Raw genomic sequence first — 15,730 nt, 5'->3', positions numbered from 1 at the left:
TGGTAATAAATCGGTATAAAGTGGCATGACGTGCTCGGCCGGACGCGCCTGTTGACCCGCGTTCTTCTGGGAAATGTAGTCCGCTGCGCGGCCTGGCGTGACGTCAGAGACCTGGTGGGCAGCGCGTGGCGCACAACTCGGGAGACCGTCCGCTTCCATTAAATGGCCCGGAACCGGTACCGCGGAGCGACGGGCACTTTTTAAAAACCGCCGCTCGCATTCCAGCGTCCCTACCGAGTCTCGTTTTTTCTTTTTACCCCCCCTCCGTAACGCGGTTTCCTCACAAGCCGCGCACTTCTGCGAACGCGAAAGGTACGTAATCAGTCGCCGAGCTGCCGAGGTAATTCTACCTCGGCGCCCTTTTGAAACAGGTTCTCCCGTTAAACCGTCAGGCTTGCGAGCCCTGTTCCGACTACGCGAGTGTCGCTGTGCGACCAGGCGAAGCTTCTTCTGGCGGGCCCGCTTGGTCGGAATGGAATAGCTTCGCCAGACGCTAGCATTAGCATTAGCCAACTCGGCTGCGCTAACTTGTGGCGCGGAGCCGCGGGAAAGGCGCGACGGCTTTTCGCGGCGGTCGTCGTGCGTCGCAGCTCGGCCACGCAGGTCAAGCGACGCCGCGATTCGCCCCGTGCGGACGTGCGCCCGGCCGTCGCCGTTAGCGGGCCAGGCTAGCAGCGCTAGCCGCGCTTCGCCTCGTGTCCGCCATGTTTTTCACGTCTAGTTGTACGGGCCGCTGCCAACTTCCCGACGTGAGACTTGTGGCACGTAGTGCGCTGGTCGTTTTTAAGCCGCGACTAACGTAACGGGCAGACCGCGTTAAAGTGCTTAACGTGGCGATTAGGATTAGGCGGCTCGTCTGCGGTTGAAAATAACCGTGTGCGGTGTGTCTGGGCGCGGCTTTTAACAGCATCTTTCAGACGTGTGTTTAGCTCTACTGAGCACGATTGGCTGGTCCTGCACCAGTCGTCCGTCATAGAAGAACATTGCAAGTTGTGGCTTGTTGACCGCCAAAAGGTTTTAAAGCCTTAAAATGGGTGGTAGTAGCCTAGTGGGTAACACACTCGCCTGTGAACCAGAAGACCCAGGTTCAAAATCAGCTTACTACCATCGTGTCCCCAGGCAAGACACTTAACCCTGAGTGTCTCCAGGGGGGAACTGTCCCTGTAACTACTGATTGTAAGTCACTCTGGATAAATTTACAGCTTTTGCCCTTATCCAGAGCGATTTACAACCAGTAGTTACAGGGACAGTCCCCCCCTCAGGGTTAAGTGTCTTGCTGAGGGACACGATGGTAGTAAGTGGGGTTTGAACCTGGGTCTTCTGGTTCATAGGCGAGTGTGTTACCCACTAGGCTCCTACCACCCACTGCTCAGAAACAGCGACTGGTTAAATCTGGAGTTCCGTGACACTTTCACGTTCACCATTTCAGAGGAAAGATGTACAACGGCATTGGCCTGACGACGCCGCGTGGCAGCGGCACGAACGGCTATGTGCAGCGGAACTTGTCCAGCATCCGCGTGAAGCGCACCCGGGACGAGCGCGGCGGGGACAGGGACGAGAAGGACCGGGAGCGGCTGGAGAGCCAGCTGAACCGGCAGCCCAACGCGGACATCCTGGAGCACCAGCGGAAGCGGCAGCTGGAGGTGAAATGTGCCGAGCTGCAGGACATGATGGAGGAGCAAGGGTGAGAGTCCGAATCGACTCGGCCAAACATGTGTCCACGTTAAAAGTCTGTCGGATCGTCGCGTGTCTCTGAAATCGATGCCTCCCGTCGTGTAGGTACTCTGCCGAGGAAATAGAAGAGAAGGTGAACAGCTTCCGCATGATGCTGCAAGAGAAGCAAGAGCCTGCGGCGGACTCGACAGAAAGACCAGCGTAAGTCTCGATTTTGGCGGCGCGTCTTTCTGCGAATGTTGACCTCGTCCCAGAACCGCTTCCTGATTACATCGCGGCCATCCAGTGAATCCTGGAACATGGTCGCATGTGGAAAAAGATTTGTGGCAAATCTTTTGAAGCACGGGCTTCAAAAAGACTGCTGTGCGCGTAGGATCTCGTGGATCTGAGCGTGTAAAATATGACAAAATAAGTATTTGCAAAAAAAAAAAAAAAAAAGGCTTTTTATTTATTTATTTTTCACCTAAATCATCTTTTCGTGATGGTGGCCACCAAATGGACTACACCCTCAGTTGATAAATGAACTTTGTTGGGCAGTGGTGGCCCGCACGCTGCTCCCCGGGCGTCTGTCATGGCTGTCCACTGCTCACCAATGGTGATGGACAAATACAGAGGACACATTTCGGTGTGTCCACACGTGTTGTGTATCACAGTGGTGATCACTTCACTTTTAGTAAAATCACGTCTTACGTGAATTTACATGATTGTTAAATGCTTTTGTTCAGGAAGGACACCATGGTGGGCTGCCGGCATCCATTGCTTTTGTTTGATGTAATAAAAGCAATAAAACCCTTTCTGTATTCAAGCCCCAAAGTTTACATTGGTTATTGGATTAATTTTTTAAGACTGTTAAGAAATTTTTTTTTTCCCCCTCCAGATATGTATATTAGAATAGTCAATGTGGAAGTCGAGAATCAATAGATTTTTGAAAAATTCATTGTTAGATTAAACAATACATTGTAAAAATGACCTGTAGATTTAATGTTTTCTTGTCGTTATGATCTTCTGCAGCGTAACAGAGACCCACGCTCTGGCAGCTGCCAACCAGCAGAAGAATGATCGGCTCAGGGAAGCCTTTGGCATAGACTCGGACTACGTGGACGGGTCCTCCTTCCACCCCGAGCGGAAGGAGCGGGAGAAGGAGAAGCGGGAGCGGGAGAGGCAGCTGCAGCAGCAGCTGAAATATCAGTGGGTTTCGGAACGGCAGTTTCCCCCGCCGGGAGGAGCCCGTTTCAACCCGACTCTCTCTGTGTCTCTCTGCTTGTGTCCCAGGCTGATAGAAGACTCTGAGGACTCGGACGCCTCTCCTGCACGTAAGCAGAGCCGGAAGAAGAAGAGGAAGAAAAACAAAAACCGGGACAGGTACAGCCGGTGGGCCGTGGAGGGTTGTGTTGAGAGGGTTTACTCTCATGTAACTTGTTTCTGTTTTTTTCCGGTTGTTTAGCTCTGAAAGTCCTTCTCAATCACGTCAACGTGAGGAGAAGAAACCAAAAAAAAACAAAAAGAAGAAGAAGAAAAGGTCATTTTTATTTACACATTAATTCGCAAGTTCACATGTATGGTAAAAATTGTAAAAATTGAATTTATTATTTTTTTTTCCCCCCCTTGATTTGTTGCAGGGGTTCTTCTGTGCATGAAGACAGTGAAAAGTAGGCCATGTGCATGTTAATTTGTAGTCGTCCATCTCGGTGCTTGCTTTGTGGGTGTGGTGACCCTTCCCCCTGCCTCCTCTCAGCTCCTCAGGTGCAGTGAAGAAGAGGAAGAGAAGCGAGAATGAGACCCCTCCTCCTACCAAGAGCCGGCGGGCGCGGAGCGCATCCTCCGGTACCCAACGCAGGTGTGTGCCGCTTAATGCTATTTAGAAGCGTATGGCTTTCAGAGTAATTAATAAAACAAAAGGTTTTAATGAAGAGGCTCCCACCGGAGTTTTGGAGTTTAATTGCTGTATGGTTTCTGTTATGATGCATATATATCTGTTTCAATTCGGGTTTATGTCGTTATGTAGAGATTTACTTTACTTGGCAGACGCTTTTATCCAAAGCGGCTTACAAGAGGAAGAAACCAGCAATTCTCATTCGGTGTCTATAGATTGAGTTACAAAACTAAGAGCCCCGATAAGGCTGAACTTGTCAGGAAAAGAACATGCTCGGGAAATAAGTGCTAGACGAAATTATTTTGTGAGTGTGTTGGACTCATCTGAAATACTTTTTTTTTTTTTTTTTTTTTTTTTTTTTTTTTTTTAAACTAGTGTGTTTTCAACTGCTTCTTAATGGTGGTAGTAGTCTCGGCTAGTCGAATGGAGCAGGACAAGTTGTCCCTCCAGCCAGGGACAACGAAGGAGAACAGAGTGGATTGGGACCTGAGACCCCGTGAAGAGGGAATTTTTAGTCTCGTTTCGTGTGCAGATCTGAGAGGGCGTGCAGGAGTGTATCTGGCTAGTAGTGTGTTGGTGTAAGAGGGAGAACTTCCATTTACAGCCCTGTAGGCAGCATCAAGGATTTAAACTGGATGTGAGCAGCTACCGGGAGCCGGTGGAGAGAGGTGAGGAGAGGCGGGACGTGGGGGTGTTTCGGCTGGTTGAAGATGAGACGGGCTGCCACATTTTGGATCATCTGGAGTGGTTTTATGGTGACTGCAGAGGCTCCAGCCAGGAGAGAGTTACAATAGTCGAGTTTAGAGATGACCACTGCCAGGACGAGGAGCTGCGTAGATTTGTTGCTGGACTACTTTTACAGATTGAAACATCTCTTTTTAGCAAATCCCCTGCTCCACTACGAGACAGACAACGAAACCAGGCGAGAACTGAAGATGGCAGAGGGGGCAGGTCTGCAGGCAGAAGGGGGCAGAACAACGATGAAGGTAGTCCCCCAAGAGGAGTGGTACGAGAGGTAACACTTTTTCTTAAAAATTCCTTTTTAAAAAAAATTGTGAAGTTTATCACTTAGATCTATCTGTTGTGGAACTAACCTACAGACCGATGTCTATATTGATTTTCTCAGTTTCTCAAAATTTTACTTTTTAATCAGACCACATTATGAGTATGTGCTCTGTGTCCCCGATGCAGATTTTAGGAATGTATCTCCAGTTTCTCTTTATATTGTCCCATCATTGGTCCTCCAGTCTGAACCTGTGAGGCCATGACGCCGTCTCTCTGATTTGCTTTGCCGTTTTGTGTACAGTTTACGTATTTTGTTTTTATTTCTTTCCCCTCCCTCTCTCAGCGATCACCGCGGCCGCCCAGCTCCTCTGAGCACGACCGGAGGAACAAAGAGCGAGAGCACGGAAAAGAACAAGGGAAGGCGAGATCCAGCAGACAGGGACGTTACTCGCCGTCCCCTTCACAGGAGCACACTAGGAGGTGCAGGAGTGCTGAGAGACTCAGGGAGAAGGAGAAGCCTCAGAAGAGGAATCACAACTCGTCGTCCTCCTCCCCGAGTCCAAGACGTCAGAATGAGGGGAGTAAGAGGAGCGAGGAGCGGGACAGGGAGAAGGGAAGGCAGAGACCCCAACAGAAACGTCATGACTCCTCGTCTTCGTCAGCAAGTCCAAAACGTCAGAAGAAAGGGAGTAGAAGTGAGGAGAGGGTGAAGGAGAAGCCTCAACTCAAGACTCAGGACTCCTCGTCACCATCTCGGAGTCCAAAGCGACAGCGAGACGGCCGCAGTGAAGAGAGGAGGAGGGACAAGCCTCCGCCCTCGGCCAGGTCGCCAGATCGAGGCTGGGGTGCGGAGCAGGCTCAGGGGCGGGGCAGAGGAGGGGACTCCTCCCCCAGGGCACCTGGAGACAAAGAAAAAGGATGTCCAAGGGATGGACACCGGGGCGAGAGAGAGGGAGAACTCTCCGGTCAGCCGGAGGAACCGGTCAGGTGATGAGAAGTCTCCGCCCCGGTGTTCCCAGCTCACAAATGGGAAGGAGAGAGAGAAGGAGCAGGAGAGAGAGAGGAACAGGGAACGGGAGATGGTCCGGGAGAAGGAGAGGGAGGGCGAGAGAGGGCGAGAGCAGCGCTCCGACAGAGACGCGGAGTTGGAGAGGAGGAGAGAGCATGGCAGAGGAGCAGAGGAACGGGCGAGGAGTGAAAAAGAAGCGGAGAAGCAGGAAGCGAAGGAGCCGAATCCAGCAAAGGTGGAGAAGCTGAAGAAGAATAAAACCAAACCCGACAGCAGCAGCAGCAGTAGTGGTAGCAGCAGCAGCAGCAGTGAAGATAGTGACAGCTCTTCATCCTCCTCTTCCTCAGGTTCGTCTTCTTCCTCGTCCTCCTCATCCTCCTCCTCTTCCTCTGATGAAGAGGAACAGAAGAAGAAAAAGACTGCCCAGGGACCTAAAGATGCTCCGCCTCCTGCTGCTCCTGTCGCTCAGAGAATGGAAGAGAAGACCAGTCAGGGTCAAGAGAGCCCGCCGCCAGCCAATCAGAGGCGCGAGCAGAGGGATGATGGGAAGGGCCGGAGAGGTCGGGAGCAAGACAGAGCGCCGTCCAGTTCTCCGCCCAGGCTCGCGAGGCGGGACGGGAACACCGGACAGGCCAGAGGTCGGGAGAGGTACACGCCCTCGGAGATGGACGGAGCCAGCCCGCCGCCATCGTCCCAGGCTGGCAGGGAGCGTTACTCCCCCTCCGACCTCACCAGGGGGCGCCCGAGAGACCCCGACAGGGGGCGGGACACTCAGCACGTCGAGCGGGACTGTCGGAGAAGGGTGGCCTCGCCCACCTCTCCCAGGTCAAAAGGAAACAACGCGGCGGCGCGGCGTACCCCGCCCCGCCAGTACCAGGACGAAGGTCCGCGCGGCCGCTCCCCACGTAGGGCCTCTCCCCTGCGCCCCGCGCCGCCCGCCTCTCAGCCGGACCGCGGCCGGGACCACGAGAGGGACCGCGAGAGGCAGAGGGAGAAAGAACGGGAGCGGGACCGAGAGAGGAAGATGAGTAGGCGGAGCCGGTCCCGGAGCCCGAGGAGGCGGAGCCCGAGGAGGCGGAGCCGGTCCCGGAGCCCGAGGAGGCGGAGCCCTGCATACAGGTGAGCATGGACAATGGTGAGACCCATTGCTACAGCTGTACTAAGAAAAAAATAATAATAATAATTTTGTACGGCTCAATGATTTTAAGAAAAAATTCAATAACGATTTATTAGACTATTATCGCGATTTAATTTATGATTATTCACTACATAATGTGTATTAAAAACTGTAGCATAATCGTACATTGAAATATGAACTGTGCTGTGACTAGCATACCACAAGTTGAGAGCGTTTAAGTACGGTGGCTTTAACCTGGTACGTGTCTGATTGGCGAGCATGGCGCACACAGGGACATCGGCGCGAATCCGAACCACTTGCCTGATCGGTTCCGCGCATGGGCGTGCACCGCGGTCAAAGTTGAACTTCGATGAAATCTGCGTGACCGCGGTGTGCGGGGTTCCCTTTTGAAATGCACACAAAGCGGGAATGCAGGAAGCCGACCTTATCACCGTCTGAGTATCCAGAGATCTACAACACGACATTATCATCTTACCACGAGTTTAGAAAACCGCGCGTATTTTTTTGCGTTGAGCGCCACTCGCGCCGTAATCCCACGCTCCGCCCTGTCCCGTTCTCCCAACCGCGCCATCGCCGAGTCTTGCAGTCGTTGCAAATTATAAAATCGCATTTATTCAAATTAGACAGCCCTGTTGATTTCATGGAAACTGTTTCCATGGAGAAGGAGTCATCATTTGAGTTGTTGGTGCATTTTATGGTTACATAATTGCTAGAGGTTCGATTCGATTTTATTACGATTATCAGTTTTTCTACATGACTTCATGTTCCATTTAAAAAAAAAAAAAAAGCTAGCGATTTGATGCATCGTAAGAATAGTCTAATCTGATTAATTCGGTTCAGTATTTGATTTCAGAGTTAATTGATTACTACAGCAGTTTGTGCTGTCTAATTTACATATGAATGAAAAAAAAATAATTCCAATGCGTATTTGTTACAAAAAAGTGCAAAGTAACGTCAGAGGTGGCATTCAATTAAAAAGAAGTCACCCAGAAGACTTTCTCAGAGTGATTTAAAAGAATCCAATAACCAGTGTAAACGTAGGGGCTTGAATACAGGAAGGGATTTGCTGCTTTCATCAAAACAATTAGCAGAAACGGAAGCCGGCAGCCCGACATGGTGTCCCTTCCTGAACCAACAGAGTTGAACGATCATGTTGAAAACATAAATGTATCAGGAAACTCAAAAACACTTCACTGTTACCATATACGGTGAAAGTGAAGTGATTGTAATTGTGAAACGCTGCAGCACAGCACATGGTAAAAGGTGTCCTCTGTATTTATCCATCACCCTTGGTGAGCAGTGGGCAGCCGTGACAGGTGTCCTGGGAGCAGTGTGTGGGGACGGCGCTTTGCTCAGTGGCACCTTGGTGGTTCGGGACCCATAAATAATTTTTTTTTTTTTTCACATTTATTTTGAAAGTTAAACATCTTGTCTGGTTCGAGCCCGTTTCAGGGATTTAGAACTGGTTGAACAGTTGATGGTAGCAGTTTTTGTCTCTGCTGTCCTCAGACCCCGCCCATCTCCGTCCCCACAACGGCGGCGCAGGAGCAGCCGGTCGCTGTCCATAGAGCGAGAGAGGGGCCGGGAGAGGCAGCGAGAGAGAGAGGCTGAACAGGAAAAGGAAAGGAAGAAAGAACGCGAGCGAGAACAGGAGCGAGAGAGGAGAGGGCGAGAGCCTCCCAGAGACCCCACCCCACCCCGTCGCTCAGCATCTTCGTCCTCGTCTTCGTCCTCATCTTCTTCTGGAAGTTCGTCATCCTCAGACTCCTCCCCTCAAAAACAGAAAGCAGAGGAGAAGAAAAGAGATGAGAGAAGTGCCAAAGCTGACTGTGAACGGGAGAGGAGGACTGAGCGGGAACCCAAAGGGCAGGGGACAGACAAGAGTCGAGAGACACGCCCACCTCCCAGCCAATGTGACCACAGGTCCCAACCCAAGGAGGCACCACCTCCCTCTCGCTCACCTGCTAAAGTGGAGATGAATGGTAAAAAGGAGGGGGCGGTGCTGCAGAAGAAGCCACAGAAGAGCTCCCAGGGCAGCTCAAGCTCTTCATCATCATCCTCATCTTCGTCGTCTTCATCCTCATCAGACAGTTCTGACTCTGAGGAGGAGCAAAAGAAAAGGTAAAGTACGTGTGCGGCTTATCCATTCTGAGTTTGTTAAATTGATTAATTTGGTGAATGCTGAATGATCATGTATTGGTTTATTGCAGCTTTATTTGTTTATTGATTGGTTGCTTATTTGTGTATTTATTTCTTGAATAAAGATTTTGGTGTTTGTTCCCCAGTGGTAACAAGGCAACTGCACGCAGCAGCTCCTCTTCCTCAGACAGTGAGAAAGAAGTCAAGAAGAAGAGGTGAGAAGTCCAAATGTTTCGCTCACCAGCCATAAGTCATTCGAATAAGGCGATGTTTGTATTGGGCTTTGTAATCTGACACGACATCGAGATTGATCGGGATATTGAACGGACCAATCCACTTACTGACCTGTTTTCCAGTCAAACCCAAAGGCACTGCGCATCTGGAAGCTAATTATTATTTATATTTTAATGGCAAATGCCGCACATCTGAAGGGATATACACAACACACACAGTCACACATACATATATATATATATATGTGAGTGTGTGTGTGTGAGTGATATTTTTACAGGAATATTGAACATGATGTGATTGCACTTAAAAAAAACAGGGCTCTCTATTTGCAGCCTTTGGTTCTTGGCGTAATATTATAAGAAGCGTGGCTGGCCTGGTCTGAAATAATTACTGCGTTGTTGTATTCGCTTGTGCTTGAATTCTCAGTCCTGCCCGACCTGCAAGGGTTCCAGCCGATTCCCTGCGAGACTCGCGCTCCCTCAGTTACTCCCCTCCAGCTAGACGAGCTGCACATTCCTCGCCAGCACGCAGGTCCGTGTGTGTGTGTGTGTGTGTGTGTGTGTGTGTGTGTGTGTGTGTGTGTGTGTGTGTGTGTGTGTGTGTGTGTGTGTGTGTGTGTCATGCGCGTATGTGGCCGTTTTTTTTGGACAGTTTCTTATGCCCGTATGGTTCTTAAATATTCTCAGATAAAATAATATTCACATGTGAGCTCACATTTGTCACTTGTTCCCTCTGGTGCTTGTAGGAGTAACAAGAGGAAGTCTGAGAGCAGGTCACCCGGCAACAAGCGGAGGAAATGAACCCCTTTCATTCTGTCTCACTCCCCTCTGTTGTTTTTGGGCCGTCCCATCGTGGTCAGAGGGGCGTGGCACGTGGAAGATTGGTGAAGACCATGAGATCACCATTAAACAGCCACGGACCGTGGATGAATGGTTATTACAGTTCCTTCAGTAGCCATGTGATCTTTTTGTGGTTAATGATAAAAGGAATGAAATGTTTGACGCAGACACAGGACAGTCCAGAGGTGGCAATCCCACATACACATACAACCACCCAAAACCAACCTATATTAAGATATAACTTGCTATTTTCTGTGGGCCCAGTGATGTCCTGAATGTAGATATGACTTTGGTAATTTGATTTTCACTTTAATTGTGCTGTATCATGACTGTGAGTAGAAAACTTTTTTTTCCCCCCCTTTTTTTTCTTTCTCTTTGTGGAAATTAAAGAATTGAAATAAAATTTGTTTCCTTTGATATTTGACCACCTTCTTGTGAACCCTGAAATGTGATATGAGCGAAATGGAATCTTCGCTTTATTTTCCATTTGTAAGTTTGGATGAGTAGTCTTAATGTTCATTCCCTCGTGTGTTTAATCCAGGACACAAAGTAGATGGAAACATCAACAGTTCTACAGAGGTGCTTAAAATCTAGAGCAAATATGAAATCTATTAATATTGACCTAATTTAAAATGTATGGAGGAAATGTAGCAAGAACATGCATTTAATAAAATGTATTGATAATACATCTTTAATTTTCAACACAAATTTGAATTGCCATGGATACCAAGCATAACGTTTATTTGAGATTTCAGTGATGTTTATCATGGTGTATAACATGTTTCGGGTTAAAAAAAGAAGAAGCTGAATCTTTATAATATAATACATATTTGCACCATTGTGAAATGTGTTTATTTTACAACAATTACACTGACAAAAATAAATCACAGATCTTCAGAATTCATTGTTTCGCAACACTATATCTGGTTTACTATGTGTGTGTTGGAATTAACAATGAAAATGAAACATTAAAAAAAAAAACCTCCAAAAATATCAAAGCTTAACGAATAAAAATGTGATAAAAAAAATTATAGTAAACGTGCCGCCCTGTTGAACCGGAGTAGAATGAATTTTTGGAACAAAAATTTAGTTTGAAATAATTTTCCCAGTTTTAACATTATGTTGAAGAACATTAACTTTAACACAAACTACAATTCCCGTAGTGCCCAGGGTGCATGACGTTTAAATCTGGTGACTGAGTAATCATACACTGCGGTTGCTCGAGATATGGGCACAGCGAAGAAAAATATCTTCTTTTACGTTTGATTTATCAGTTGAGAATGTATTTGAGTTGGGATACATTGAGTCCATACACCCGAAATTGTATATTATGTCACATCAGCGAAGCGAGTTGAACATGGACTTCAACTCCCAGAATGCACCGCGTCCGATGACGTCTAATTCTTCTGACGCGGTTTGAATACACGGCAGTCGGGTTCGCCTCTGTGTAGTGAAGATGGGTCCAGTTGAGGTACAGTTTTCAGTTTCATATGAATTATTTCACCATTTTTTCTACTCCGATCTTTCTTTACTCGTTTAAAACGAACATTTATCGCCCATACTGTTGGGTATTCTGCGCCATTCAACACATGTAATGGCGAAGTGCTACTGGTGTCATACATTGTTCTTCTGAGTGCGTCTGTGTGAAGAACCTGCAACTTTCTGCTCCTCCTCCCAGCTTCTCCACATGTCGGTTTACTCTCAGAGCTTCTCCCCGTGTGGCCGGTTTTTGGCAGCTGGAAACAATTACGGCGAGATCTCTGTGTTCAGGTATGTACACACACGTGTGAGTGCGCCTATTTCATCCTAAATTTCGATGCTATCGATACAAAGTTGATATCAGTATTGGATCGATACTAGCACAATGGTATCGATATTTGCTGAAAGTAAACGTGCCGGTAGAAATACTGCTCATCATCAGCAGCCCAGTACCAATAACAAACTCCCCCGAACCTGAATTTTACTTGGTATAGGACATCAGTGGTATTGCACATCCCTAGTGCATATCTTGTGTGTGAAAGCTGTGCCTCTTTGCAGCCTATCTGCAGCCCTGAGCCCCGATGCATCAGAGGCCAGTCAGAAACCCATCCTCACCTTCACAGGTCAGCATCCAGACCCTTACAAAAATACTCACTGCTTCCAAAGTCATGTCAAAATGGTGCTAAATGAATGCATCCCATTTATTCTCTAAAACATCTATCTGCTGAAGCTCATGATGGTCCAGTGTTTTCTCTCCTATCCACGGACTCTCACCTGCTGAGTGCTGGGAACGGGGAGATCAGTGCGTGGAGCTGGGTGGAGCTCATCAAGAGGGTAGGGGTGGAGCACCTTAAGATGCAACCTTAAATATATACTCAATCTAGAGGATGTGGATTGTAATAATGTTTGTTGTGTTTCATATTCATACAGAATACCAAAGCAGTGTGGACAAGAAGGCCTAATTACAAGTTAGGGTATATTCATGGACAGAATTTGAAGTTTTCACTGTGATATTGTGTAATAACAGTGATGTTTCCCTCAGAACCAGCCTTGAAATTCCTGAGATTAACACCATGGTCCTCAGTCTTAAAGTAAGTTCATAAAGATGGAATAAATGTGAAGATGAGAGCATCTGGTTACCTGATTTTTTTAAAAAACAGTCTGACAGCTTTCTTCCTGAAAAGTTAAGAGCATGTTTCAAATTGCATATATCATGAATGCAGGATTTACAGACTACAGTATTTACAATTTAGAATTAATATATTGAAACAGGTCAGTCAAGTGTTTTAGAGCAGCAGCAATGTACAGGCAATTTAAAAAGGCTACTTACTCACTTTATTTAATTTAATTTTATATGTCATATAGAATGTGGAAAGTATTCTCTCTTTTTGGTATTTTTTTTTTTTAACCTGTAAATGTTTGAAATAAAACGTTTATATTGAATATAGTATTGATCTTTGCTCGGAAAGAGCTTTTTTTTCCCCACTGAGTGATATTGATTTTGTTAACTGCGTATCAGGCTTCATATGTATTTATATATTTCCGTTTTCTAATGGTGCCATGATAAACTACTGTATTTCAGGACAACAGCTTGTTTGTTGGCGGTGGAGACAATAACATCCACATGATGGACCTGGAGACGGGTGTCTTTAAGGTCCGACTGCGGTGACTAATTCACTGTCTGCAGTTGACGTGAGTGCAGAACTCGTTCGGGTTCATTCTTCTTTTCTCTCTCTCTCTCCAGTCCACCCTGCAGGGCCACAGCGACTACATCCACTGTCTGGCGGTCCGAGAGAGAGAAGGGGAGCTGCTGTCGGGGGCTGAGGACGGAGCCGTGAGGATATGGGGTGAGTGACGCCTCCCTTTTATCTCCTTCTCATATCCTCTCACTCACTCGCGTGCATGTTCTTCCACAGACTCCCGGACGGGCAGATCAGTCCACTGCGTCGAAATTTACAAATACGAGGTGCGGAAATTCCTGTTACGTTCCACATTTCAGCTTGTGACAAACTGGCACGAAAGGTGCATGTTTCAAACCAACGTATCTCGTTCCTGCATGTGTGTGTGTCCTCTTTGATATTTGAAGTATGTGCAATGTGGTTTTTTTTGTGCAGATTGATTGATTGTCTGCCTACCTCATTTCTTAAATGTTATATTTTGTATTGTATTTGCATGATATTTTGTATTAGTATATACGCTAGCTTTCTCCTTTTTGTACTTTTCTTGTTATAAATTTATAGACACCTCTCGCTCAGGGACTGCACCTAATTTCATTGTACGCGTTACAATGACAATACAGACAAAGATGTTCTGATTCTGATATGACAGGAATGTTCCCGCCCCCAGTTTGGGAAGTGGATCGGCTGCCTTGCTACAGATTCTGATTGGATGGTGAGCAGCATGGGCGTGTCCGCAGACATGCCTGTTTTTTGTTATCACAGCCACAGCAGCAACGTCTGAATTGTGCGTGACCCTTCTCTCTCTCAGCTCTGTGGGGGCGGGCCGTCCCTCTCTCTCTGGCACCTCCGCTCCTTGTCCCCTACCTCAGTCTTTCCCATCTTGGGGTGCCAGCGCCAAGCTGCCTTCTACCAGGACCTGGTAATAACGCCGTTAAAAGCTGACACACAATCAAAAACTCTTCAGCTGCTGTCACTACAAACATGCAGTTCAAACATTAAATCATACAGCATGATAAACAAAACACATGTATGCACACAGATTGGACAAAAACACCACAATCATGGTCCCACGGGCGCGGGGCACTGAGCTCGTCCCAGTGTGGACCTTTTATACATAAAAATTAGCACAGGTTCATCCTCAAATGCACATGGGTCCAAACTACAGATCCCATGATGCCGTGCGCACTTTGATGACAACGCAAGGCACTTTCGTGACTGAAGCATGAAAACAGAAATTCAAGCTGCTTCACAAACAATGTCAGCGTGGAAACTGCTCCTGTACAGATTCAGCTGCAGCTTAAAGATCACATTCAGCAAGGCAACTGAAGCACTGCGTTGTGGGATTTGTAGTTTCTGTGTTATCAGTGCTTCATATTGTGACCAGTGACCAGGCCATAATAGTAGATATATACAAAGTGAGGATGTGACTCCCCAGCTCTGATGGGCTTTCCTCCAGTATTTCCTAATCATTGATTGGTTTATTCCACGGCCCAACCTTCATTTGGGGAACCATTAGTCAGCAAAATATTACCTTTATCATATTTCTCAAAAGATCCTTGCCGCTGGAATGATTCCTTTTTAAGGCGTCCCTGAAACCCCCTCGAGAGTAATTTTTTTGGACAACCTTGGTTTGGCCCGTTACTGGGCTGTCCAGCTTTATCTTTCCTTGGGTACATACTGTCCACTGGTTGTACAATATTTGATATTTACTGCATGTTATGAATTTGCTGTCCACCAAGCCCTGGCCATCTGCATTATATATTGAGCAGTACCAGAATCCCGAAACACTGAGCAAAATACCGTCCCCACACACTGCTCCCCAGGTCGGTTCACTGTGTTCCTGCCATGTCACTGATTTATCTTTCGCCCCTATCAGATCTTATCAGTGGGCGAGGGTGGCTCCCTGAACCACTGTCTCCTCAGCGGGGAGGTGAAAGCCCAGATCCCCTGCACCCCGCCATGCCTGAATACGTTGGCCCTGAACGGCACGGAGCAAAGGGTGAGAGCCACGAAACGCTAATAAGCTGAGTGTTGTTTATGGAGTGACCTTGTCTAAAATGGCCTGTTTTTGTTGTCGTGTTTCAGGTTTTGACGCTAGGGGGCAGCAGTGACCAGATCGATGTCTTCACCAACTTGTCCTACAGAGCATTTTCTCTCTCGTTTTAGCATTTGTTTTACCATTTTACACGTTGCTTGATTTACAAAAAATGTCATCGGAGGTCCACATTTTATTTTTGTAGGTAATGCATTTTTCCCGTGTATATGTGTCTGTGTTTATTCTTGCTCTGGGAATCTTAGAAAATGAAACATTAAATAAAGAAAAATAAAATTTCTCCATTATTTGTCCATTCGAAACAAAATATATTTATTTGATATTACACAGTATGCAGATTACACACATCTCTCAATGTGTTAACCTGCTAATAACAGATTTACAGTTAACCCAGAAACATATACAGTACAGGCCAAAAGTTTGGACACGCCTTCTCATTCAATGTGTTTTCTTTATTTTCATGACCATTTACGTTGGTAGATTCTCACTGAAGGCATCAAAACTGAATGAACACGTGGAGTTCTGTACTTAACAAAAAACGGTGAAATAACTGAAAACGTGTTCTATATTCGAGTTTCTTTGCTCTGATTACTGCTTTGCACACTCTT

At 47.0% G+C, this 15,730-nt stretch overlaps 2 protein-coding genes across 3 annotated transcripts; both read left to right on the top strand.

The window, feature by feature from the left end:
- The first annotated feature begins 83 nt into the window (after positions 1 to 83).
- Positions 84 to 10,328, top strand: srrm2 (serine/arginine repetitive matrix 2). The gene is given in 15 exon segments (XM_028987815.1): positions 84 to 312; positions 1,430 to 1,684; positions 1,780 to 1,875; positions 2,686 to 2,862; positions 2,947 to 3,036; positions 3,119 to 3,193; positions 3,294 to 3,323; positions 3,410 to 3,511; positions 4,430 to 4,562; positions 4,896 to 5,533; positions 5,535 to 6,680; positions 8,209 to 8,820; positions 8,985 to 9,053; positions 9,499 to 9,603; positions 9,818 to 10,328. Coding segments are annotated over 14 exon segments (3,576 nt in total). The 5' UTR covers positions 84 to 312; positions 1,430 to 1,436; the 3' UTR covers positions 9,873 to 10,328.
- Positions 10,329 to 11,306: 978 nt separating this feature from the next.
- On the top strand, positions 11,307 to 15,381 carry thoc6 (THO complex 6). Of its 2 annotated transcripts, none has more exons than XM_028986930.1 (13): positions 11,307 to 11,382; positions 11,590 to 11,681; positions 11,949 to 12,013; positions 12,121 to 12,224; positions 12,321 to 12,364; positions 12,433 to 12,481; positions 12,973 to 13,044; positions 13,135 to 13,237; positions 13,307 to 13,356; positions 13,719 to 13,781; positions 13,878 to 13,988; positions 14,946 to 15,068; positions 15,155 to 15,381. In XM_028986930.1, exons 1-13 carry the CDS (start codon positions 11,368 to 11,370, stop codon positions 15,233 to 15,235), a joined length of 972 nt encoding a protein of 323 aa, XP_028842763.1. In that variant the 5' UTR covers positions 11,307 to 11,367; the 3' UTR covers positions 15,236 to 15,381. The 2 variants fall into 2 exon arrangements, with proteins under 2 accessions (XP_028842763.1, XP_028842764.1); XM_028986931.1 differs by having other exon boundaries at positions 12,321 to 12,358; positions 15,155 to 15,378.
- Positions 15,382 to 15,730: the final 349 nt, after the last annotated feature.

This window comes from Denticeps clupeoides, chromosome 7, assembly GCF_900700375.1.
Source record: "Denticeps clupeoides chromosome 7, fDenClu1.1, whole genome shotgun sequence".
Taxonomy (NCBI): domain Eukaryota; kingdom Metazoa; phylum Chordata; class Actinopteri; order Clupeiformes; family Denticipitidae; genus Denticeps; species Denticeps clupeoides.
This window is presented reverse-complemented; position numbering and strand designations above follow the sequence as displayed.

Excerpts from the sequence above, each read along its gene's own strand:
- thoc6 (XM_028986930.1), top strand. Across the intron at positions 12,365-12,432 it reads AGGCCTAATTACAAGTTAGG|AACCAGCCTTGAAATTCCTG; the intron begins GTATATTCATGG and ends TGTTTCCCTCAG. Across the intron at positions 13,238-13,306 it reads CGGAGCCGTGAGGATATGGG|ACTCCCGGACGGGCAGATCA; the intron begins GTGAGTGACGCC and ends GTTCTTCCACAG.